The sequence below is a fragment of the Lycorma delicatula genome, chromosome 11 (genome assembly GCF_047948215.1).
Source record: "Lycorma delicatula isolate Av1 chromosome 11, ASM4794821v1, whole genome shotgun sequence".
NCBI classification, from domain to species: Eukaryota; Metazoa; Arthropoda; class Insecta; order Hemiptera; family Fulgoridae; genus Lycorma; species Lycorma delicatula.
Genome location: NC_134465.1, coordinates 38,838,085 through 38,860,169, shown reverse-complemented (window position 1 = coordinate 38,860,169; position 22,085 = coordinate 38,838,085). Strand labels below are relative to the sequence as shown.

The 22,085-nt window shown below is 31.0% G+C and overlaps 1 protein-coding gene across 1 annotated transcript in view; it reads left to right on the top strand.

Moving 5' to 3' along the window:
• LOC142332613 (uncharacterized) overlaps positions 1 to 22,085 on the top strand; it is a 39,040-nt gene that overhangs the window by 7,426 nt on the left and 9,529 nt on the right. The window contains exons 3-6 of the mRNA XM_075379152.1: positions 1,381 to 2,412; positions 5,898 to 6,029; positions 10,258 to 11,064; positions 20,228 to 20,869. Coding sequence (XP_075235267.1) covers positions 1,795 to 2,412; positions 5,898 to 6,029; positions 10,258 to 11,064; positions 20,228 to 20,869 — 2,199 coding nt within the window. The 5' untranslated portion in view covers positions 1,381 to 1,794. The remainder of the gene's footprint in view (positions 1 to 1,380; positions 2,413 to 5,897; positions 6,030 to 10,257; positions 11,065 to 20,227; positions 20,870 to 22,085) is intronic.

Genomic DNA, 22,085 nt, shown 5'->3' with positions numbered 1-22,085 from the left:
AGAGAGCTAAAAAACAAAATCACTAAAAGCTACATTAACAAAAGTGTATGATCATTTCAAGAAAATAAATATATATTAATGTCTCAAATAATAAATACAATTCTTCTGGTACATATTTATGAGAACAATTCAGAACCTACTGGCAAGACACTTTGTTACATTTATCGTTAACTACACTGTTGCTCATGTTTAAAAAGTGACATCTGCATAGAATCAAGTTGTACTTAATACCTGAAAACATCTTTTGCTTAAAAAAAAAACACTGAACAACTGATATATATATATATATATGTATATATATTTGTATGATATAGATATGTATATATATATTACATAACTCTGTGGATGCATCCTTTAAATGGTACCATGCAAGTGATTGCACAAAAAGAACAGTGATGCTATTTTGTTACTGCTCTGACAAAAGAGGTGTGAATTAGAACAGTATGTTTCTACTATACTACTCTGTTACGCGTGAATACTACAATTTTATAAATTCTCTGTGACAACTTACAAACATGAAATGTGAAGTAGTGAGTCATACAATCAACTTGTGCTCCAGTACAATATTCTTTGTTTTAAGTAGCAATGGATACTATAAGCACAGCACACTTCATTGACTCCTAACAAATAAATACCTGTCACGTATCAGGTGCTGTCGTTACTTCATCTTATGTTTGCAGAATGCTATCCAAGGGTAGTATGTTTATCACATTGGTATTAATCAATTTTGTAAAATAAATTCTTATTCTACAAAAATAAATTCAATTTTTTTTTCAGCAAGGTGTCCTGCAGTGTTTGTAGTACAGACTAGAGAACATTTAATTTGTGTTAGAACACTTAGTTTTGTGGCTCAGCATAAAATCGATACTGCTTTTCAGTCATTTTCATTCATAAGTATACTACCAAGCAAAGCTACCAAGCTCATTGCAATATCATATCTGTACAAAAAAAATTCACGGCTACTGACTTGCTCTTATTTTAGTATTTAGTGTTCTGTTCAATACTCAATAGCTCGTTAAAGTTTCATGGCATCTAAGAAAGGAAAAGAAATACATGGATTTTTTTTTTAAATTGCTAATCTTTATAATCAACAGACTTTGTCAAGGTTAAATTTCTCTAAGAATATAACTAAAAATTTAACTGAAATTAAGAGTGAAGTTTTTTTGTAATACTTTTTTTTGGTACTTAAATTGCTGGCTTCTGAGGAATACAAATTGTATAACCTTTGCAATGCATAATGTTGATGACATGCAAAACTAGCAGTCAGATGATCAGACATATAAGCTTATATATTTTGGTCTGCCAAAATGAGGTTATATTACAAAAGTTTTTTGAGAATTTTTTTAAAATTTATTAACTATTTTTTCATTTTTTTTTCAGAAATCTTGAAAGAACTGATCTTGATCGTATGATTTAAAAAAATTGTCTGAAAATGATGCTATTTGATTTAATTAATGAAACATGATAATTAAAGAATTTATGAAAAAGTACTTAATTTCTTTTAATAATGAATACTTAATTAGTATTGCAACAGTGAATGTATTTTCTTAATTTTATGGTTATCAACACATTAGTTTTGTTTTATTTTATTTTTTTAGTTAACTCGTGATGTTTTAAGTTTATTTTTTAATTTATTTTCAAAGGATATTTTTTAAAAGTAAATTTTTTGTGCCATATTATTTTAAAATTATAAAAAACTACTCATAAGGAATTAGAATTTTTGTTATTTTTCTGTATTCCTTGGGTAATGATCTTAAGTCCAAAAGAAGTATAAAAATTTTTAAAAAATTAAAAATGATGGAAGAAACAGTCGTTACAGATCGTAATAGTGATGGAGCGAGCTTAATCACATCTGTACCGGTACAGATGGTTACTGAAGCACGTGTCGAAGTAGTTTCCAAAATGACACCCGTCGCTGTATCTAGTAATAGTGTCCAGCAAGATCTTATGTCGGCACAGTATATAAATATTCATAGAGTACCTGCTGAACAGTTGAATAAAGTGCTCGTGCCTGACACATTATCGAGCGATTTACTGACTCATCATGTAGATTTAACAACAGCTGCAGATTTTACACAACATGGTGTAACTACGCAGTATTATGATACTGACGATTTATTGACTCATGATTTAACTGAAGATGATAGAAGACTGGCTGCTGAATTGGTTGCTGTACAATTTAAACATCAGCAACAGCATCAACAACAAAATCAAATATTACCAACATCGATCACACCTTTAGGTACAGTACAAACTGTTAATATGGATAAACCAACTATATCGGCAGCAATAGTTACTAGTTATATTCAGGCTGTTGAAGAAGAGGTTCATCAGCAGTTATTAGAACAACAAGAGAATAATGACAGGTGTATAATGAAGATCTATCAGCAGCCAACGACTCATGATATACAGGCAAGTACATTTTATTAACTAACTGTATTATGTCATTGTGTGTGTGTGTGTATGTGCGCATGCGCACGTTATATAACATATATATATATATATATATATATATATATATATATATATTTGGCCCAAGTTCTATTGAGTTTTCTGAATTCGAATGCCTACACAAACTTTTATGTTTGTTATTGTTATGTGTTATTGGATTGCTCAGTAACCATTTATCAATATATGCTTAAACCAATTAATGAGCTTTTGCTCCGTTTAAGGAATCTAAACTCAAAATAATTTATTTTAATAGAATGTTATAAATTTTTGTTCGTGTGTGTGTTTGTGTGTACATAAAACAAGAAAGGGATATCATTTTGAAACTGATTCTAGAGCTTCAAATAAGGAGAAAAGCTCACACAAACATATTGAGAACGCCGAGCAATCACATTTCAGAGAGTTCATCACATGTGATTACTTTTTGCTTGTATACCTCACATTTCATCCATCTCTATAAAAATTAACCTAAGAAAGTATGGCCCAGTGTTCTAGGTGGCCAATTTACTGTTATCGATGTCCAATCCATTTACCAGTATTTCTGTCATCTAAGAATTATCAAATTGAATGTACATTTCAATTTGTATTGGCAGTGAAAAAATTTCAAGTGCTGTTAGAAATTCATTGTTTAAAAATTTCAGATAGCTTCTTCCTGTGACACATAGTTTTATTATGAAAGAGCCTATTAATTGGTTGTTGATGATGCTACGACACTTCACTGAAAATCATTGCTGGAAATTTGATTCAACAACAGAATGTGGGTTTTCTTCAGACCACTGATATGAATTCAGTGTGTTGTTTATGGTATTATGGGTAAAAAAAAAGTTGCTTCATCCGAAAATAGTATGAACAGAATTAAGTGGTAATTACTGTAAACCCATTGACAAAATTGCAGTCATCTGGCATGGTCATCAAGCTGGAGGTGTTGAACTTTTTAAACATGATCTGGGAAGTGTACCATTTCATAAAGATTATTAAAAATTCAACTAAATACTTTATGGTTCAGAACTACTCATCTATGATACCTACATCAGTATTCTTTCACTGCAGCTGGAGCACTTCCATTTCAAAAGCTATACACAAAAATCACATCAGCAATGTGATTTTTTTTTTGTTTATTGCTTAATTTTTCTCAGAATTAATTTCTCTACAGGGTTTAATAATTAGATTTATGCATTTATTGGGTCATTTAACAAAATTATTGTACTTCAAAAATAAAAAAAGTTTTGTCATTTTGATTCTGTGTTTTACATTTGATATCATGAAAACTATAGACACAGTTCTGGGATCTGTTGTATTTGATTTTTCAGGTCGAAAAATGTAAGAAACCATCAAGTTTACCATATAAAGTCTTAAATTTCAGTATGACCTAATTTCACCAGGGGAACTGAAATTCAAGTGAAATTTTTTGCTAGCTATAACTTAATACATTTTAGGACATGTAAATACATGTCCAAAAATTCCAAATAAGTCAATATAAATTATTGACTTATTTCTAGGTTTGGAATCTGTTTCCAAATTATTTCTCTTTCTTTCTGAATCATCTGTATATTATGGATTATAAAATATTAAATATCTTTTGAACTTTTAACTCTGGTGCACTTACATTGTTTCATCATAATCAGTCTATTTTTTTATGTTGTATTATTTTTAAATCGTCTGTTTGTTAAAGTATATCTTTTGATCAGAAATAAATCCTTGAATCACATCCTCCAGCATAATGTCTATTTATGCAATACAGAATGGTCATCTGTAGGTGTATTAATACTGATGTTTGCCCACGATCTTAAAAACCACTGTTTCAGTTCGAATGTTTCTTTTACCATTGCATTTTTAACTTTGAGAAAGAGAAAGGGAAAGGATTTAGATTTAATTTTTTTTAAGATAACTACAGAATCTGATTGTGATTAAATCAAGGCCATGTCATTCTTATTTTTGTGCTCATATTTATGCACCTGATTAAATCATGGTTCCTATGAATAACATTTAGTGGCCAATATAATTTTCTTTTGGTATTTATTTGTTACTTTCCTGGTTATAGCTCTGTTGCTGCTGCTGCATGTCTATAAATGGATACTACTTGGCTGCTTTAGATATCGGGAATTTTTGGAAAATGTCAACATTGCAAGAAGATCCCCTTAGCCGGTTAACCCAAAAAAATGTAAAAATTTGCAGATGTTTGTACTTGTCTGCCTATTTTTAATACCTCCAGAGATTGAGGATAAGAAGGGTGATTGATTAAGATTATTTATTAAATGGAATGTAAAAATTTATTTAATGTTTTTTATTAGGTTTTTATCTAATTTTGTTTTCTGCATAATTTGAATATTAAGCTTTTTTTGGGAATCCAGGAGATAAATCTTAAGCAATTGTTTATATTACTTTTGATCATAAATCGCTAACCTTTGGGTTTCTATCTATCAAATGAGGTTTTTTTTTGTATAATAGCCATATATACATCTTGTGATTAAATGTAACATATATTTTTTTTAAGCAATGATAGAAAAGTCTGAATTTTATTTTTATTGAGATATTCTCCACAAGATTCCACCTTTAGTAAATTATAAATATATGTTCCGACCAGTTTTGGCATTCAGAATATCTTTTTCCGATTTTACTTATAAAATTTTTCAATTTCTTTCTGCTACCGTATAAAATGCAAACTCACTTTCTTTAGTTTCTTGCTGTACATCATGTTATTACAAACTTTATAACTGAAGATCGCTTTAAAGATGAACTCGACATCTCAAAATACTTTTAAAGCGGTCAAAAACTAACTATATTGATGAGTTCATATAGAAAAAGGAAATCAGGATAATAAATGTACATGAAATAATGATAAGTGAAATCGGATGATTTCTAAATGACGTTTAAATAACCCCTTTAATAAATTTCTTTGCTCAAACAACATTCACAACTAATATAATCTCTTGAAATAGAATTACCGTGCTGACCTGATTTTGCTATAGTTGAAATGAAATTAAGCTTTTTGTATAACAAAAAGCATAATTTTATTTGTCTTTAAACGATATTTCAGATAACTTAACATTTATCAAAAGCAAACTATTAATACAGAGAGTATTATCAAAAACATTTAACATTACAGAGGAGAATCAGAATGTATTTAATGATAATAAAATGATAAAACAGCAGAGTTCACTTAACAAAATTTATTTTTCCTTTTCATTTTAAAGGATGCAAAATGGAAATATCTATTAAATATTTTTTGACTGTTAGGAAAAACTATAGAAAATGTGTTATAGTCCATGTAGTTTTCTGAAAAGAATAAAATTGTAAAATTTATTAATTTATAATTATATTTTAGTGTTATCTATATATGCAAGTATGCCTTTATTGGTAATTATGAAGCGTATCTGAAAATTTTCTCGATTCAGAGTACATTTTTTCTTTTGCATGAATTTATATTTATTTATACTTTGTTTTTACAGGTTTTAAATAGACAGCACTCACAACCGTTACCTCCTTTAAAAAAAGTTCTTTCGAGTCAATCAATGGTCTTACGTAATAAATTTTCATCTACTCCGACAGTAATGGTCGAATTACCGAATACTCAGATAATGGTAATTTTAAAATATTTTGGTTTCTTGTTAAAATTTTATTTTATCTGATTAAGCGATTTAATTAAATGATTGTTATACAATCATTAAAATCTTAACATGATAAAAATCTTAGTCTCAGAGGATTAAATCAAAAGTTTGAAAGCAAGGAACATACGAGTAAGTATTAACAGCCAGCAGAAAATACAAACAGGGAAGAAGTACTTTATGACTTGTGGTAATAACAAACTAACTGCAATCTTTTACTGTTACTTCTGGTAACAGCTGCTGCTGGAAAAGCCAATTAATTTGCTTTTGTAACGGTAAATTCTTATCTGAATAATATCATTACTTAGTTTAAAATTATGAAAAAACACCAACTAATATATTTTTTATTATTCTTTGAGTGGAATTTTTATTTTTTTAAATATTTAGCCTTCCTTAGTTGTCGAGCACTATTTGTCCCATAGTCCCCAGACAAAACTTAAAATGCTATGATATTTGATCTATTATTATTTTTCAAAACTGATTTTGCTTTCAAGGATTTGTAAGAAAAAACCTCACTAGTATCAATGCGAGTAAGGTCCTCCCTACTGTTTTTCAAATTACAAAATTTAAGATATTCAAGCCAAAAATGTTAAATATTCTCAGAAATGTTTCTTTCAGGAACCAGTCAAAAATTGATTTATTAATTATGATAACACGTCTGGATTGTAAGCTACTTATCAGCTTATAAAAAGTGAAATATTGTTTATTTAAACTGTTGATTTTCCAAAATGTTTACGGCTTTGAGAAATCAATAAAAAAGCCTAATATTCGATTTGAGACCCTCTTTGTCCAGGTACTGTAGGCCTCTCTTTATAGAAGACTTTTTCTGTTAAAAAAAGAGATTAAATGCTGTTTTATATTAAAGAGATTAAACAGGTTGTATATTTCTTTCTCAGGGATGTGAAAAAAAGTATAGTTATGGTATTGAACCAGTATGGGTGTTATTAGGGCCAACAGCGTACTCATTATTTAATGAAATTTGGATGACTTAACAAATACATTTCCTAAAGTCGTTCGACTGAAAAATTTAGAATGAAAATTTAAAATTCATTTAAACAAGGAAAAATTGTATATATATATTATTTTTCCTTGTTTAAATGAATTTAAGAAATTAAAAAGTAAAAATTGTAGGAAGGAGAAAAAACCTTTTTTTTTTTAAATATAACTTTTACCTAAAAACCAAAAAAACAAGAATTGTTTTCTTCAGTCAACACAGATGAGCAAAATATAATAAACATGAGGGATATGACTTTTTTGCATATTAAAATTTAAGTCATCCAAATTCAGTTTTTATATATATATATATATATATATTTTTTTTTTTTTTTCTTGTTTAAATGAATTTTTAATTTTTGAGTAAAAAGACTTTGGGAAATATCCTAGCATCTTATAAGGGTAGGTTTATTGTTTCAATTGTTATGGAGAGATCCCTTTTGTGGATAGTAAAATTAATTCAGAATTCTAATTTTAATATAATAGTTTTAAGAAATGTTCTTTACTGTTTCTATTAGAAGATTGTGTTTGTGTCATAGGTACACAGACCACCAGTCTCTTAAAGGCAGATAACACTAATTTAGGTATAGTTTCTTATATTTAATTTGTGTATGTTTATGGTATTGCATCTGCAAATGCTTTAGGTTTTACTTGCTGAAAATTTAGTCTAAGCTGATGTTTTCCCACTGCTAGAGACATTATTGGAATTTTTCAAGATTAATGTAAGTGTGCTACAAATTTTCTTTCACTTCATATTACAAAAACACTTCTCTTTGAGATTTTTTTCATATGTGGAAACAAAAAAAGGAAAAGTTGCACAAATGGTCAGAGAGGGTGAAGGACAACACACATCCATCTTGTTTTTCTAGCTGGAATGGCTGATTCACTATCTTGTTCAGGAGGAATAAGTTTTTTATGAATATTGAAAACTCTAATAATCCCTTTCACAGCAAAAAAAAATAAATAAATAAAATTTTGTTCTTGGCAAATTTTATTATTGCCACCAGGTTCCATTGTCATTATAGCACCAACAGTCCTGTGTGACAACTTTGGAAAGAAACTGTGGGTCTTTCTGAGCCGATCCTTTAAATCACGACGCACATTAATGTGACAGGTTTTTTTTAATCTTTTGTGCAATGTGAAAAGGTAAATTAAATTTTGCGGCATTTTTTTATGTTTTATGTTTAAATTTTCTGCAGCGTGAACTGTCATAATCTTTGATTGTGGAAGTCACACTTTTTGTGGCCAGCCTTCTAAATTCTAGCTATTTTTGGGTATTCTCCTTTTTACCTATTTATCACCTATTATCACTTCCTATGAATTATAATTGGATAGAATTGGTCACTTTTAGACAAAAAAGGATGTATCATTAATGTTCTGGATGCCAATAACTCGTTACAGTGTGGAGTCTCATGATTATTTATTATATTTGAAAATTACTTTGTTGATTTTTTCAAGCCTAAAAAAATAAACTGATGAAAATGACATTGAAGTTGTGCTTATGCTGCATTTTGTCACACGTCACTTTGTATTAACAGACATGTTTATATTGTCAGTTTGTATATTGACTAGAATATAATTATATAGTTCGAGTAGTAATAGATTGTGACATCATAGAAATAGTCTGTTAATGACAACATTCCTGATAACTCTAATATGGAAGATAATTACTAAAATTTACTGCTTTTTATGCTGAAAATTCATTACCATAGGTATGTTTTGTTACGGTATTTAGTCAAATTCATAGATTATTCGGATGCTGACCTAGAAAGTTTCATTGTATCAGTAAATAAAAATAATTTGTTGAAAAAAAAAATATATAGTAATGTAGAAAATAAAATAACTGAAATTAAAAGAAATTATCAGCAAGACCAATAAAATTGTTATATTTAGATGGAGCCTGAACAGTTTAAACTGTCAAATTTTTTTTTTATCTTGTTTAAAAAACTTATTCATTGTAAATTTTAATCATGTTTTATTCCTAAGTTTAGGACGAAACTTAAAAATACACAAAAAGATTAAAAAAATATTGCTATCAGGAATCTGTATGACAAATATACATGACATATTATTTTAGCTTGCTCCCTGTGAATTAATACATAAAGATAAATAATTGTTTAAATTCACAGATTCTTTGTTCATACTCTCTTCCTTTCTCTTTCATTTTAATTTTTCTGCGTAATCTGTTGTTCTCTTTAAGCTGAGATTGAGTTACAGAAAATGATAGTCCCTATTATTTCTTGTAAAACACATTCCTGTAAACTAAAATATGGAATCCTAATCATTATTCTTAAAAGATAGGTAGTGTGTTTTCTTTTTGAACATCAGCCTGCTTTAATTCTTAAAGATCTCATGACTACAAATGTTTCTAAATAGATCTCTTGTTATAAACAGAAGATCAATAACTTGTAAATAATTTATACAATTTACAAATATAAATTGTAAAAGGTCATTTATTTCCATTTTTTTATTTTATTCTTTTATGGTTCATTCTCCTCATGTCCTTTTTGATGTCAATATTTTTAAACGGGTTCATTTGTTTATTCTCAGCATAGAAAATGTTTGTAAAATATTACCGTTTGGTAAAACCAATTAAGTTCGAGAGAATGAAAAACCAAAGTGCTAGAGGTATTGTGTATCCAGTCGTGTAATTTTACCCTGAGCAAAGTTGATGCAAGCCTGAAGAAGCGTCTTGTCTTCAGCCACTATAGTAAAGATAATAAAAGATTTCCTTCATGTTTTTTCCTATATGTGCTTGACGTATATCTTTACAACTGTAGTCTGCAATTGTTAGTGTTGTGCTTTCTAGCATATGTGAACTTGGTCTGCTCATTCTATTGTTGTCTTTTATTGCAGACATTTTTATTTATATGTGGCTAATTAGCTGTAAATTGCAAAATATAATTCTCATTCAGGCAATTTTTCAATTCCATTTCCTTTTGTAACATATTTCTAACAGCCTACTACCCAACACATTATATTATACTAGTAATAAAGCTTAACTATACTAAGTATAGTGACTAATAAAGATAATTTTAATTTTTTTGATGTAAAAAGTTGTTAAATTATGATTATTTTATCATAGGAAGGGATATGTTATATTTCAGCCAAGATCTAAAAAAACGCCAGACATTTTATTATAAATCGTTAATAATTTTCATTGTATTGGTTTTCTTTTATATTTTTGTTACGTCTTTTCTTTTTTTTTTAGAATACCAGAAGTGTGAATGATATGAAAGTGGAAGGTATTGATAAAGCTAATCAAAATGTTGGACCAACGACAAATGTACAGGCTACTACAACTCCGCAACCTCCTCCACAGTTACCGCTTTCCACATCTGCGCAAGCTCAGTGTCACATTCAAGGTCAAGGCGGTATGACACCAGATGACCTGGACTCCGATTATGATGCCGAAAGTGATACAAGACCATCAAGACGTAGTTTACCGCATAAAAAAAGAATTCCACGTAAATTAAAAGCACCCCCGGCACGCAGTATACATACTAAATGTTATAAGTGTAATAAGTGCGGTGAAAGTTTTAATACGCAAGCAGCGTTTTCATCGCACAAGATTGTTCATACAGCACCAACTAAACAACGACCTTCTGCTAATAATTTGTCAACCGCATTTTCTTGTGAACTGTGTAATAAACAGTTTGTTAGTCAACTAAAATTCTTTGAGCACCTAAAACACCATTATGAACCGAGTTCTGCCAATAATATCGGTTTAAGTAACAGTAACATAAATGTTAATGGTGTAAATATTGTAAACAATGGTAATAACAGTAGTAATAATAACGCTAGTAATAGTTTGCCTGAGTTAACCCCTGCACCGATCGTCGCTACTTGTATACCTCCTGTTACTGTTCATCAGCAACAACAATCGTTAACGCAACAGTCCATCAGCTCTGTAAAATCAACCGGTCAAGTCCAACCTTCGACATCACCTCATAACGAAACTGCACAGTCACAACCTACTATAGCTAGTACTTTTTCAATAAAAACCGAATTGGGTCAGGCAAGTAAAAATTGTTTAATTTATGTTATCATTAATCAGATAAATTGTGTAGTAAATTTAATAAGTTAAAAAAAAAATATTTTTAATGATTTTCTAAAATTGGTTCTCCTGAATATTTTCTACAATGATTTCTTATTTTTAAGTACGTACGTAAAGTTAAATTTTTATGAATAAAATTGCTCAGCATTGATCATATGTGTTGAGTTTTATTCAGTACAGTTTAACTATCTTGTGTTGCCAGGTGTCGTATAATGTGTAGTCATCCCTAAACAGTGCAAAAATGGAATCGTTCATTTTGATAGTTAAGTTTTAGATTAGCTGCCACTTTTTAGCTCTTCAGTTTCGTTCTCACCAAGGATGTTGTGACTTACTGATGTTTCACTGTTATTCATAAAAAAAGGAGCAACAGTTTATTACATTTTAATTCAGATCTTTAAAAAAATTCAAACCCGTATATATATTAATAATAATGGGCATGAGTAATAAAAAAAGGACTTGCTGAATGAGCAACAGCTTGTCAAATTCACTTTAGTCTTTAAGAAGAAAAGAAAATTATCTTAATTTTTATGTATTGTAATTATGAAGAATTAATAATATTTAGTGTAAATTAAAAAAAAGAGGTATGCTTGCATAAGCGCAGTTTAAATTATCCAGACAATAAACTATGTGATGGTTTATTATTTTAAATTTGTATATAATCCCTTACAATTTTTACTGTGAAGTTACATTTTTATCATGATTCTGTATTGCAACATGTTTTTATGCATGTAAAAACATATTTTGAATTTTTATTGACCAGGTTGGTAGAGTAACTAATAATAAATAATTAATGATAATTAATTTTTAAATCTCTTGTAAAAAATTTAACCTTTGCAAGACAGGAGAACAATAGCTCAATTATAATATTTCCCAGTTCTCCACAATTATATTCCGGAGAAACATTTTCAGCTGCTAATTTTTAAGATTTTATAAGAACACATACACAATAAAATCCTTTCTCAATTTAAAAATATTCTTTTCGTTTTTGGATTTAACTGTCTTAGAGGCTCTCATGAACCTTCGGAATGATCTAGAAAGTAATTTTCACAATTCTTACCTTAAGTTCAATTCTCACTAGTTGAAAGCAACTCACTTTAAAGTAGTCCTGGGGAAAGAAATCTCCAGGGATGTCAAATCTTTCTCTATTTACAAAATTGGCCATTGCCTGACAATTTCCAGAAAATAATTGGTTAATCATTGCCATCATTTTAAATGGTACTAGACCATAGACGAGTCTCCTTATTCTACACAGTTGTGTTCATATTCTTGAAGATTCAATGATTGGTAAACTATTTACTAAGCCTATCAAATGAAAATTCATTACAACAGCTGAGCATTTATAAATCATTTTCTTATCTGTTAATGAGATAACCCACCTCTATTTGTACAACCTTGGTGTTATATAGTTGAAGGTAAAGATAATTTAAAATTAACTGTTGTGTTAACTAAAATAATGTGTAGATGACACCATAATAAAGAATTTCTCGGTCTGAATCATAGCAGTTTGTAATTTTCTAAGCTGTTCTTCCCAACTGTGGTTGTGGTTTATGTAGAAATGTTTTGGTAGTAGATTGTTCAAAGCTGCATTCAATGAACTGGTTTTCATAGATCATCAAAGAAATGATGGCTGCAATTGCTGAATGTTACTGGAATTTATTAATGGCTAATGACCATAGCGCAAGAGGTTATTTCAAAAAAAATAAATGATAAACAAATTTTAATAAAAATATGACTTATCATGCAAACCCAAAAATCCTATCTTTAAATATGCAAACAACAATTTAAATGTGTACACAATAAGCAACCAAGATTGTATTTAAATAATAAAATGTTATGGGTGTGGTAGAATGTGAAAGACCTAACGCATTTGATTTAGTGGGCGTAAAATTATGTCTGAAGATGGTAACACTGAACATTTTGTAAAAAGTAAAAACACTACATGAAATAAATAACAATTAAGTTTATTTAAACAATGTTTATTTAAAACATTGTTAAAACTTAAATAACAATTAAGTTTAAATGAAACAAAATAATAAGTGACACTAGATAAATTACCCTGCTACACAAAATAAATTTTTTTAATTAAGTTTATTACCTTTCTCTACAATGCTTTTTTCTGTTTAGATTACAGATATGTAAATAGAATCTTTTTATCACCCTCAATTTAGTAGAAATGGTACAATTAAGATCTATAATAGTTAATATAACTATTGTTTATGAGATACTTACATTAAAACTTAGAAGATGCTAATCTATTGTATGTAGTCTCAGATATATCTCAAAAGTCAAACCGTAATTAGTTAGCATATTACTCAATTCTGCATTTGCAGTGGTTTTCTAACACAGATATTTCGATGGAAACATTCGCAGTGTTCATCACTTACTGCCACCAGGTTTGGGAGGTAGATAACCAAATGTGAATGCAGGAAATTGGCTTTTAGTGGCATATTACATCCCATAGCCTTGTGAATATATCAGTTTATCTATAATATCCTAAGTGTCTTTAAACACTGTCCAAACAGTGACTTCTACGTTGGTCAACACTGAGTTAAACATTTCATCTGTGACCATTTTCCTTATTTGTAGGCCAATAAAAATCCCTTCTTTAATTTTTGCTTCACTTAAATCTGGAATTTCTGCCTTATGTAAAGAATCCTTGACTGTTTTTCTTTATAAAAAATTTTATTAATCTCAATTTGTGAAGGTGTGCAAAAAATATATTTCTGGTTTAACTGCAGGCTCATGAATAAGTTTTTTTTTCACCAGGAGTTAGGTTCTCACATTTCTTTCACTGTTTTACTACAATAATGCTGATCCCTAGCTTGGCTGTCCCATTAACAAACGGTAATCGTATATCCTAACAAGAGCTATTATTTTTAAATCTCCATACAGATTCCAACTATGCTTTTTATAATATAATGTACTTTCTCAATAAGAGTTTTCATAATGTCATATATTTGTTATATTAATTGCACAAAAGATTGGTAAGGAAGGATAATTATTACTATTGTGAAGCAGAAATGCTTTTAAACTTTACTTGGAGAATTCAGTGAAAAGGTGCCACTCCTCAGGTTCATCATGAACTCTCTTCCTACTTGTAAGCTTATCAGTATTTGTACAGTAAACTAAGTAATTTTCTTTTGCAAAGTAGAGAGAAAAATCTTTCTGTTGGATTTGATAGCCTGAGATTTTTGTATCTTTTTGAAGTAAATTCCAACTTTGCAATCCTGAGTCTAAAATTTCAGTTTGAATTTTTGATAAGTTTAAATCTCTTATCTAGTCTCTTAGCTCGCCATCCAAAGTCTGAATTATGATTATCTTTTTCCATAATGACCACTTCTTCAATGCTCTACCCATGAAACAAGTTTTTAGGAACCTCAAGAACTGGAATGTATTCACTGAAAGATAAAAGTCTGAGTACAGATGTCAGTGAAGGATAGTTAATGTATTTAGACTTCTTAGGAATTCCAGACAGTTAAACAGAGATAACAATTTGTTAAATGATCCTATGGTTCAGACCAAAACATAGAGACACTGAATGGCGAGACCTTTTATATGCTTTTTAGTCATCCGTTTAAGTTGATAGCAAGATTATTACGTATTATATGAGAGGAATCAAAGTCTTATCCTGATCACTGATCTTACAGATAATATACATTATATAAGTTTATAATTAAAGATGTAATGTTTTTAATACGTGATTTTTTTCTAATGAACTCACCACAAGTAACAGAAGCTTTCTGAATCATTTACACATTCACACCCTTACAAGGCATTATGAGATTTCACTGTTCATTTACCTAATATAGCTATCAGACAGACTGAAGATGCATTATACTAACAAAAACAAACAAACCTTATGGTTTTGAATTGTACAGTCATGATGAATCTTGTTCATGCACGCTTCAATAGAATGATAGGTCATGATATGTGATATTTTTGTTTCAGTTTAATTTGCTTCACAGTAAGCAACTGATTAATAGAGCCCACATATAAATATAATCATATAAAATAAAGAACATACATGTATAATCACACATTATATAACACTTTTCAAAATTTAAATTCTGGAAATTTTTTAAAAACATAGGATGATGGAAAAATTCTCAGATTCATTTTCATCATTAAAAAACAGGTTGGTTTCATCCAATGACATATTAAGAAACATCCCAACCCCATAGGGGAAAGACACCCACTTTGTGACGTTACTGGTCGTCACACAACCCCCTCCGTTCCAAACCGTGAGGAGCTTTACCAGAGGTCATAAGCCAGGCCTCGGTCAGGATACCACTGATGTAAATGCCTCGGCAGACATTTGCATCAATAAAATATAAATCAAACTTCGCCTTCACGTAAGCCTCAAACGGACATCTTCACATCCAACCTAACATGATTCCCTCAAACTAACTGACTAAACTCTACGCCTAGTCCAGATTTGACAGCACTGTTCGTGACTGTGAATGCCTCAAAAAATAAATGAGTTTGTTAAATCAGTGTTAAACTCATACCAATCAAAATTGTCTTGCGCAACATAGAAATTCAGACCTACACCCAAATAAGTCGACCAGATTAGGTCACCTAACAAGGGGTATGTAACCTCATTCCGGTCTGTGCAGGAGCTGGGGACAAACCCTGCACCCCCACCCGGTCCCATCATGGTGTCTCACGTGGCATTACCAAGTCACGATCAGGACCAACACTGGCAAAAGAAAGCCACGCCCCCAGTTGCACAGATTACTACACCCCGGTGGCGTGGCCACCCCCACTAGTGGGATCCCCGAAGCGATTCACAAACAATACCAATATAACCATGGCATGATGCCAGTGCGCCTACCTCCAACCAATCCAATGCCTAAGCTGCAACCCTAGCCACCCGGGATCCTACCATGATAGAGTGCCTCGATTAAACTCCCTCTGCAGACCTACACACCACAAGGGCACGAAGAAAACCAACCACTATAGACCATTCCTCACAGATCATCCAGTTAATATGGAGATCCAGAAAGGAATGTATTCTCTCAAGTTCCCTAACAGCTTGTGAACGTTGCATCGGGGACAGATGTAGAGGATATGGTCCACTGTATCATCAGTCCCACAATCCGGGCATTGATTCAAATCCACCAAACAAAATCTAGCCAAACTTTCCCAAAAGGCACCATGCCCAGAGAGAAAATGTGTAATATACAGATTGGGGGAGACCCATCCAGTCACACCTAATCATTCACTATAGGAAATATACCATGCGTGTAGTAGCGACCTTTGGGGGATTCGTTCATCTGACCTGCTAACATGCAAGGTCCTGGTCTTCAATCTCCTGCTTTTGTTCTGACGTCAATAAGTTATTTACCTTGGAAATGTAACATTCCTTACACTCATTAGCCAAGATATCTGTTGGTTTGACTCCAGCTATAACGCAGACTGTCTCTTGTGAGACTGTTTTATAACTGCCTATAACAGCAGTGGACCTTTTTATAACAGCAGTGGTACTTTTGGACCCACAGCAAATTGTCCACGCAGTACCTAAAAGCAATGCGGTGAGCCCAGACAGACACAGCATACAGCATAATAGCTTTGCTGACACCTTTGTAAAGGATACGCATGGTACGCTAAAAATAAAAATGGTACGATTTAAACATCATCCATAAAAATCATCAGCAGCCTTTTTTGCTACATACTATAGATGTTCCTTGAACTGAAAATTCTCATCAAGGATAACACCCAGGTATTTTTGAGGTGTAACATACCGAATGGGGAGACTAGCCATCCGAACCTGGATTCGTTGGGAATTAGCCAGTTTACTCTTAAACATCATTGTGTTTTTTTCTGGACTGAAGATCATCTTATGTTGGAGACTTCACAGTCGGAATGTCTCACAAGCATGAACAGTTTGGAACTCTTTGGCAACCTCAACATCGAATTGAATTCTATGATCTAAAGAAGGGGAGTCTGAACACTGCTCTGAGGACATCCTTTAGTTAAGGTCTTATGAACCTATGAGCCACCATCACGCAAGGAAACAGTCCGTCCGATGGCTGAAATTACTTGAGAGCACTTCTAATTTATGTCATGTACACTTATGCTTCTGCATCTGAAACAGGGCAGAGGGCCACCATAAGTTGTTAAATGCTCCGGATGTGTTCAGAAAAATCCCAAATACATATTTACATGGACTAGAAGAAGCTATATCTATCATCTTTAGTATGGCATCCTCAGTGCTCTTAGCTGGTCAGAAACCATACTGGTTGTCCATTAGCAAATGATCAGTGGCCAATCTAACATTAATATGCAAATATAGGACTTGCTCAAAAAGCTTGCCAATCACGGGCAAGAGCGTTAGTGGATGGTAAGAAGAACCACAGTAGGATCTTTGTCCGCTACCTTTGAACAACAACACCAAGTCTCCACACTTCCAACACACCGGAAAGTGGCCAGCGAAGAGGTAACCTATTATATATTCTAGTTAAGAGGACCAAGGACTACTGAAAGCACTCAGATGAGGAGCTCCACTGTGATAGTCATATTCGGGGGTCTTGTGCCGTGCCATACTACAGAACACCTGGTGCACCTCCTCCTCAGTGATCCCAGAAGATTGTAAGTTGGTCTTCAAAATCGTGACTTTCCACCTGACACTTTTTTTCTTTTTCCTGTTTAGCCTCTGGTAACTACCGTTTAGATAATACTTCAGAGGATGATATGTATGAGTGTGAATGAAGTGCAGTCTTGTACATTCTCAGTTCAACCATACCTGAGATGTGTGGTTAATTGAAACCCAACCACCAAAGAACACCGGTATCCACGATCTAGTATTCAAGTCCGTGTAAAAATAGCTGGCTTTACTAGTACTTGAACGCTGTAACTCTCGACTCCAAATCAGCTGATTTGTGAAGACGCGTTCACCACTACCAACCCGGTGGGTTAACATACCACCAGTGTGTGTCAGGTTCCACCTGACACTGATGGTATGTAATCTCACCCACCATATTGTCATCCGGGAGCAAATCATTCAGCAGATATTAAAGACACAGTCCATATTAATTACCTCATCCTTGCAGGTTGATAAAGCTTACAGGAGGACATCTTTCTTGTATTTAAGTCTAAGGGATCTATACACAATGGTCCCATGTTAAGAAACATTAACAGAATGATTTATCAGTGTTATTAACAAAGAGATGAACTTCTGAAAATGGGGTGCATTTGAAGACAGAAATTCACTCACCAGTGGGCCAAATACAGTGTCTCATTTATTTTATTATAGTTGAAACAGCTTTTTTCAGCAGTTCTGTTTATTTCATCAATACATATCTTATTGTTTAATAGAAATGAGGATAAAGCTCTTTATGCCTTCCTGACTCTTATTTATAATTCTTTTGTAATAGTAAATAAACTTTTGTAATATTTCCAAATTAGATTTGATGAAATAGCAGTCTGTTTTGTGATATACATGAGGAAAGTTATATTAAAATAAATTAGATATATTTAAAAAAGTCAATAAAAGGACTTTCTAATGGATCAGTAGGAAAAATAATTTATATAATTGATAGTGAAAAGTCGTTAATATTTGCAAGCCCAAATCGACTGAATATCTCATTTACCATAGTAGGAATTAGGAAAATTTACAATCATTGTTGAAAAATTTTTTTACCCTTCATCCTTTTCTTTTCAAAGTTGAATTTCAAAAATCTACAAATTTGGTATATTGATATGAAGATTACACAAACAAAAAAATAAAATTGATTTCGTCATTTGTTACAGAGAAATTAAAAAAAGATAACAGGGTTTTGGAAAAAATTCAGTAATCAATTTTAAACCTTGTAACTCTGAATGAAACTCAAAAAATCTAGAAATTGATTTTTATTTGTTAATAATGAATCAGTTCAAACCCAGCTCACACAGACACTCACAGTTCACAATTCATGAAAGTTTTTGCTTCAACCTGCAAATATTTCCACTACTACATTATATATGTAGTTTTTTTTTTTCAAGATGAAATTTATCCAAAATCTTCGCAGTTATCCCAAGAAACATGGGTAAAAATTTAATAGCAGTAGATTTTGTTTATCCTGAACAAAAAACCCTCTTCCTCTTTATATAATAGTATAGATAGATTATCCTATACTATTCACTACACTATCTTATCTATTTAGCCGACACTGATTTTTTAAAATCAGTGTGGTCTCCGGCTTTGAAGAAAGTTGACCTGTTGTTAAGCAATATATACTTCGAACTTAAGGAAATTATGCAACCATCATATTTTGAATCGTTGATGTGGTTTGCAAACCTTTCCTCTTTACAATTTTATATTATGTCAAAAAATTGTAACGTGCATGTTCAGTCTGGTAAATTTTTGTTTTTGTCGATTCAGCTTAATTTCAAAATTTTCAGTATGATGAGATGTTCAAAAATATCATCCACTTATCTCAGTGAGATAAGAACATGAGAGATATTGAAATTCTCTTTTAGCTTTTATTTCTAGGTTCCTTGTGAAAAGATTACTACAAATCCAAGGATGCTAGAAATCATTAAATTGTTTGTTTCATATATAAATGCCAAAAACATATTATATACTTCTCTATTTTATAATAATAGATTGAATCATCAATTCTTTTCAGTTGTGTAAATGCTTTTAAACTAAACTTAGGCTTTCAATTGATATTACCTAAATTGTCAACAAATGTATTTTTCACTTTTATTCTAAAAACATTGTTAAAAAACTTGTGAATAATGTTTCAGTAAATATTTTATTATTTCTTATCTCTTTTAATTTTTATTTAATTTAATTATTGTTACTATTCATGATTGTTCAGCAACTGAAATTAACTATTTTTAGGAAAAAAGCATTTTTTAACTGTTTTAAGTACTTTCCAGTTATTCAATAACAGTTTTAGCATGTGTTCTTTAAAAATTGTTATTTGAATTATTTAATCTTACTTAATTAGATCCCTATTAGTTTAATTAGATCCCTAATTAGTCTTAATATTTCTGTATAGCTTATGCACATGTAAATAATTTTTATTGTGATAAAGTATTTATTAATACTATAAAAGATTATATTTATAAAATGAACATGAAATACATCTTTGGACATTTTATGTAAATTTATCGTAATCAATACTGTAATTTTCAGGATGTGGTGAAAGAAGAAATTGTTATATCATCTGGATTGGCTTGCAGTCAGTGTGATGAAACTTTCAGAAAAGCCAAAACATTGGAAACTCATATTGCTACCGTACATCCGAGGCAAGAAGAGATCGAAGAATTCAGTGAGCCAGAAGATATGATGGAAGGTATCAGACATGTGGTCAACATTACTAACGTGGACAGTGGCGATGAAGAACACTGCGGTGGTAATGTAGTGGACGACAAAGTTGTCAGATGGCGGTATCAGGAGGTGCATGATATCGGTATGGAAGATCTGCAAGATATGTGTTTACCGTTGCCGGCCACAGCGACGCTTAACAACCATCATGATCACCATAATCAGCATTCTGGAACGATTGCAAATACGACTGCCGCTAACAATGACACTAATAACTTAGATGATGATGATTTGGTAGAAGACGATAATTCAAATAAAATCAGATCTGGTGGTAGTAATGGAATTGTCAGTACAGAAAGCGCTAAAAAAAAACAGTTGAATTGTACACAGTGCGAGAGGACCTTTAATCACCGCAATTCATTGCTATATCACATCAGATCACATTCTGGTCAACGACCTCACCAGTGTGAAGTCTGTGGTAAAAGTTTCTTCTCTGCCAGTGCATTAAAGGTATTTATCATTAATGGATTATTCATTGGTATAAAATAATTAAAGATAAAATTTTACTTTTTCAAGAACTGTGCAAAGTCTACCTGTTGTAGATCCAGTTTGAAATCTTTTTTTTGTTTTTTTATTATCAAGATTTACACTCCTCATATTTCAGATCAAATCCATTATTAACAAAGTTTGTTTTGTTTAGCTTAATTTAAATAATAAATTTATATAAAAAGCTTTTTGAATCCACTGATTCATTATCAGGTGTAAAATACTTCATCAGTTAATACATTAATCGTTAAATGCTGAAAATGTTGATTGTAACACTAGTTTTTACTTGTAATAGTGATTGTAATGCATTACATGATTTTGTAACTAATGATGAAGCTGTGAATTCTAAAAGTTATTTGTACAAGATGTGTTCAAAAAAAGACCAGACTTCTGTGATAAAAACTATTAATGTATTTACAACTTAGGTAGGCTTTTGTCACTGTTGGTAATGTATTTTTGTCAATTTCATTTATGACTTAAAAGAAATTTCCTTTAAAAGTTATGAAAAAAAAGAAAATGTCTGCTGGGATAAAGTCTGGAAAGTAGTGTGGATGAAGTGGTGTATAGTTGTTTTGCATGATCGTAGTGGGTAAAGGTAAGAACATAAAATGGATTTTTATAGTATGTAAATTGTAACGTGTAAATTCATGTAAATGTCAGTGATTCAAACCAGGAACCTTTCAGGTGAAAGGATAATACACTACCACTTTACCACAGAAATTGGGATTTGGTTTTACATGAATATTTTGTCAACTGATGTAATTGAAACTAGAAACTTTTTCTGATATCGTACTTTATTTAAAATAAAAGAATTTTAAACCCCCCAATATATACTGATTTAGATAATTTATTTTTTTTAAATTAATTGCAGAAAATAATAAAAAGTTTAATAGAAAAATTGTTTAAATATAATTTAACTTATTTATAATTAAAAACAAATTAATAATAATAATCCTTCATGTCTTGAGGTGTTTTTCAATATTTTATTAACATCATGAAGACAAGCCAATAATTGTTTCCTCTATCACTTCATCCACTCATCCTTGCTATCACTTCTTGGCTTTCCCCAATCATACTGCACTATGGATTCCACTCCTAAATTGTCATTTTTTATAATCATATTTTATCATAATTTCTTCTGTTTTGAAATCACATGTTTGAATATTCTATTCAGTCTCCT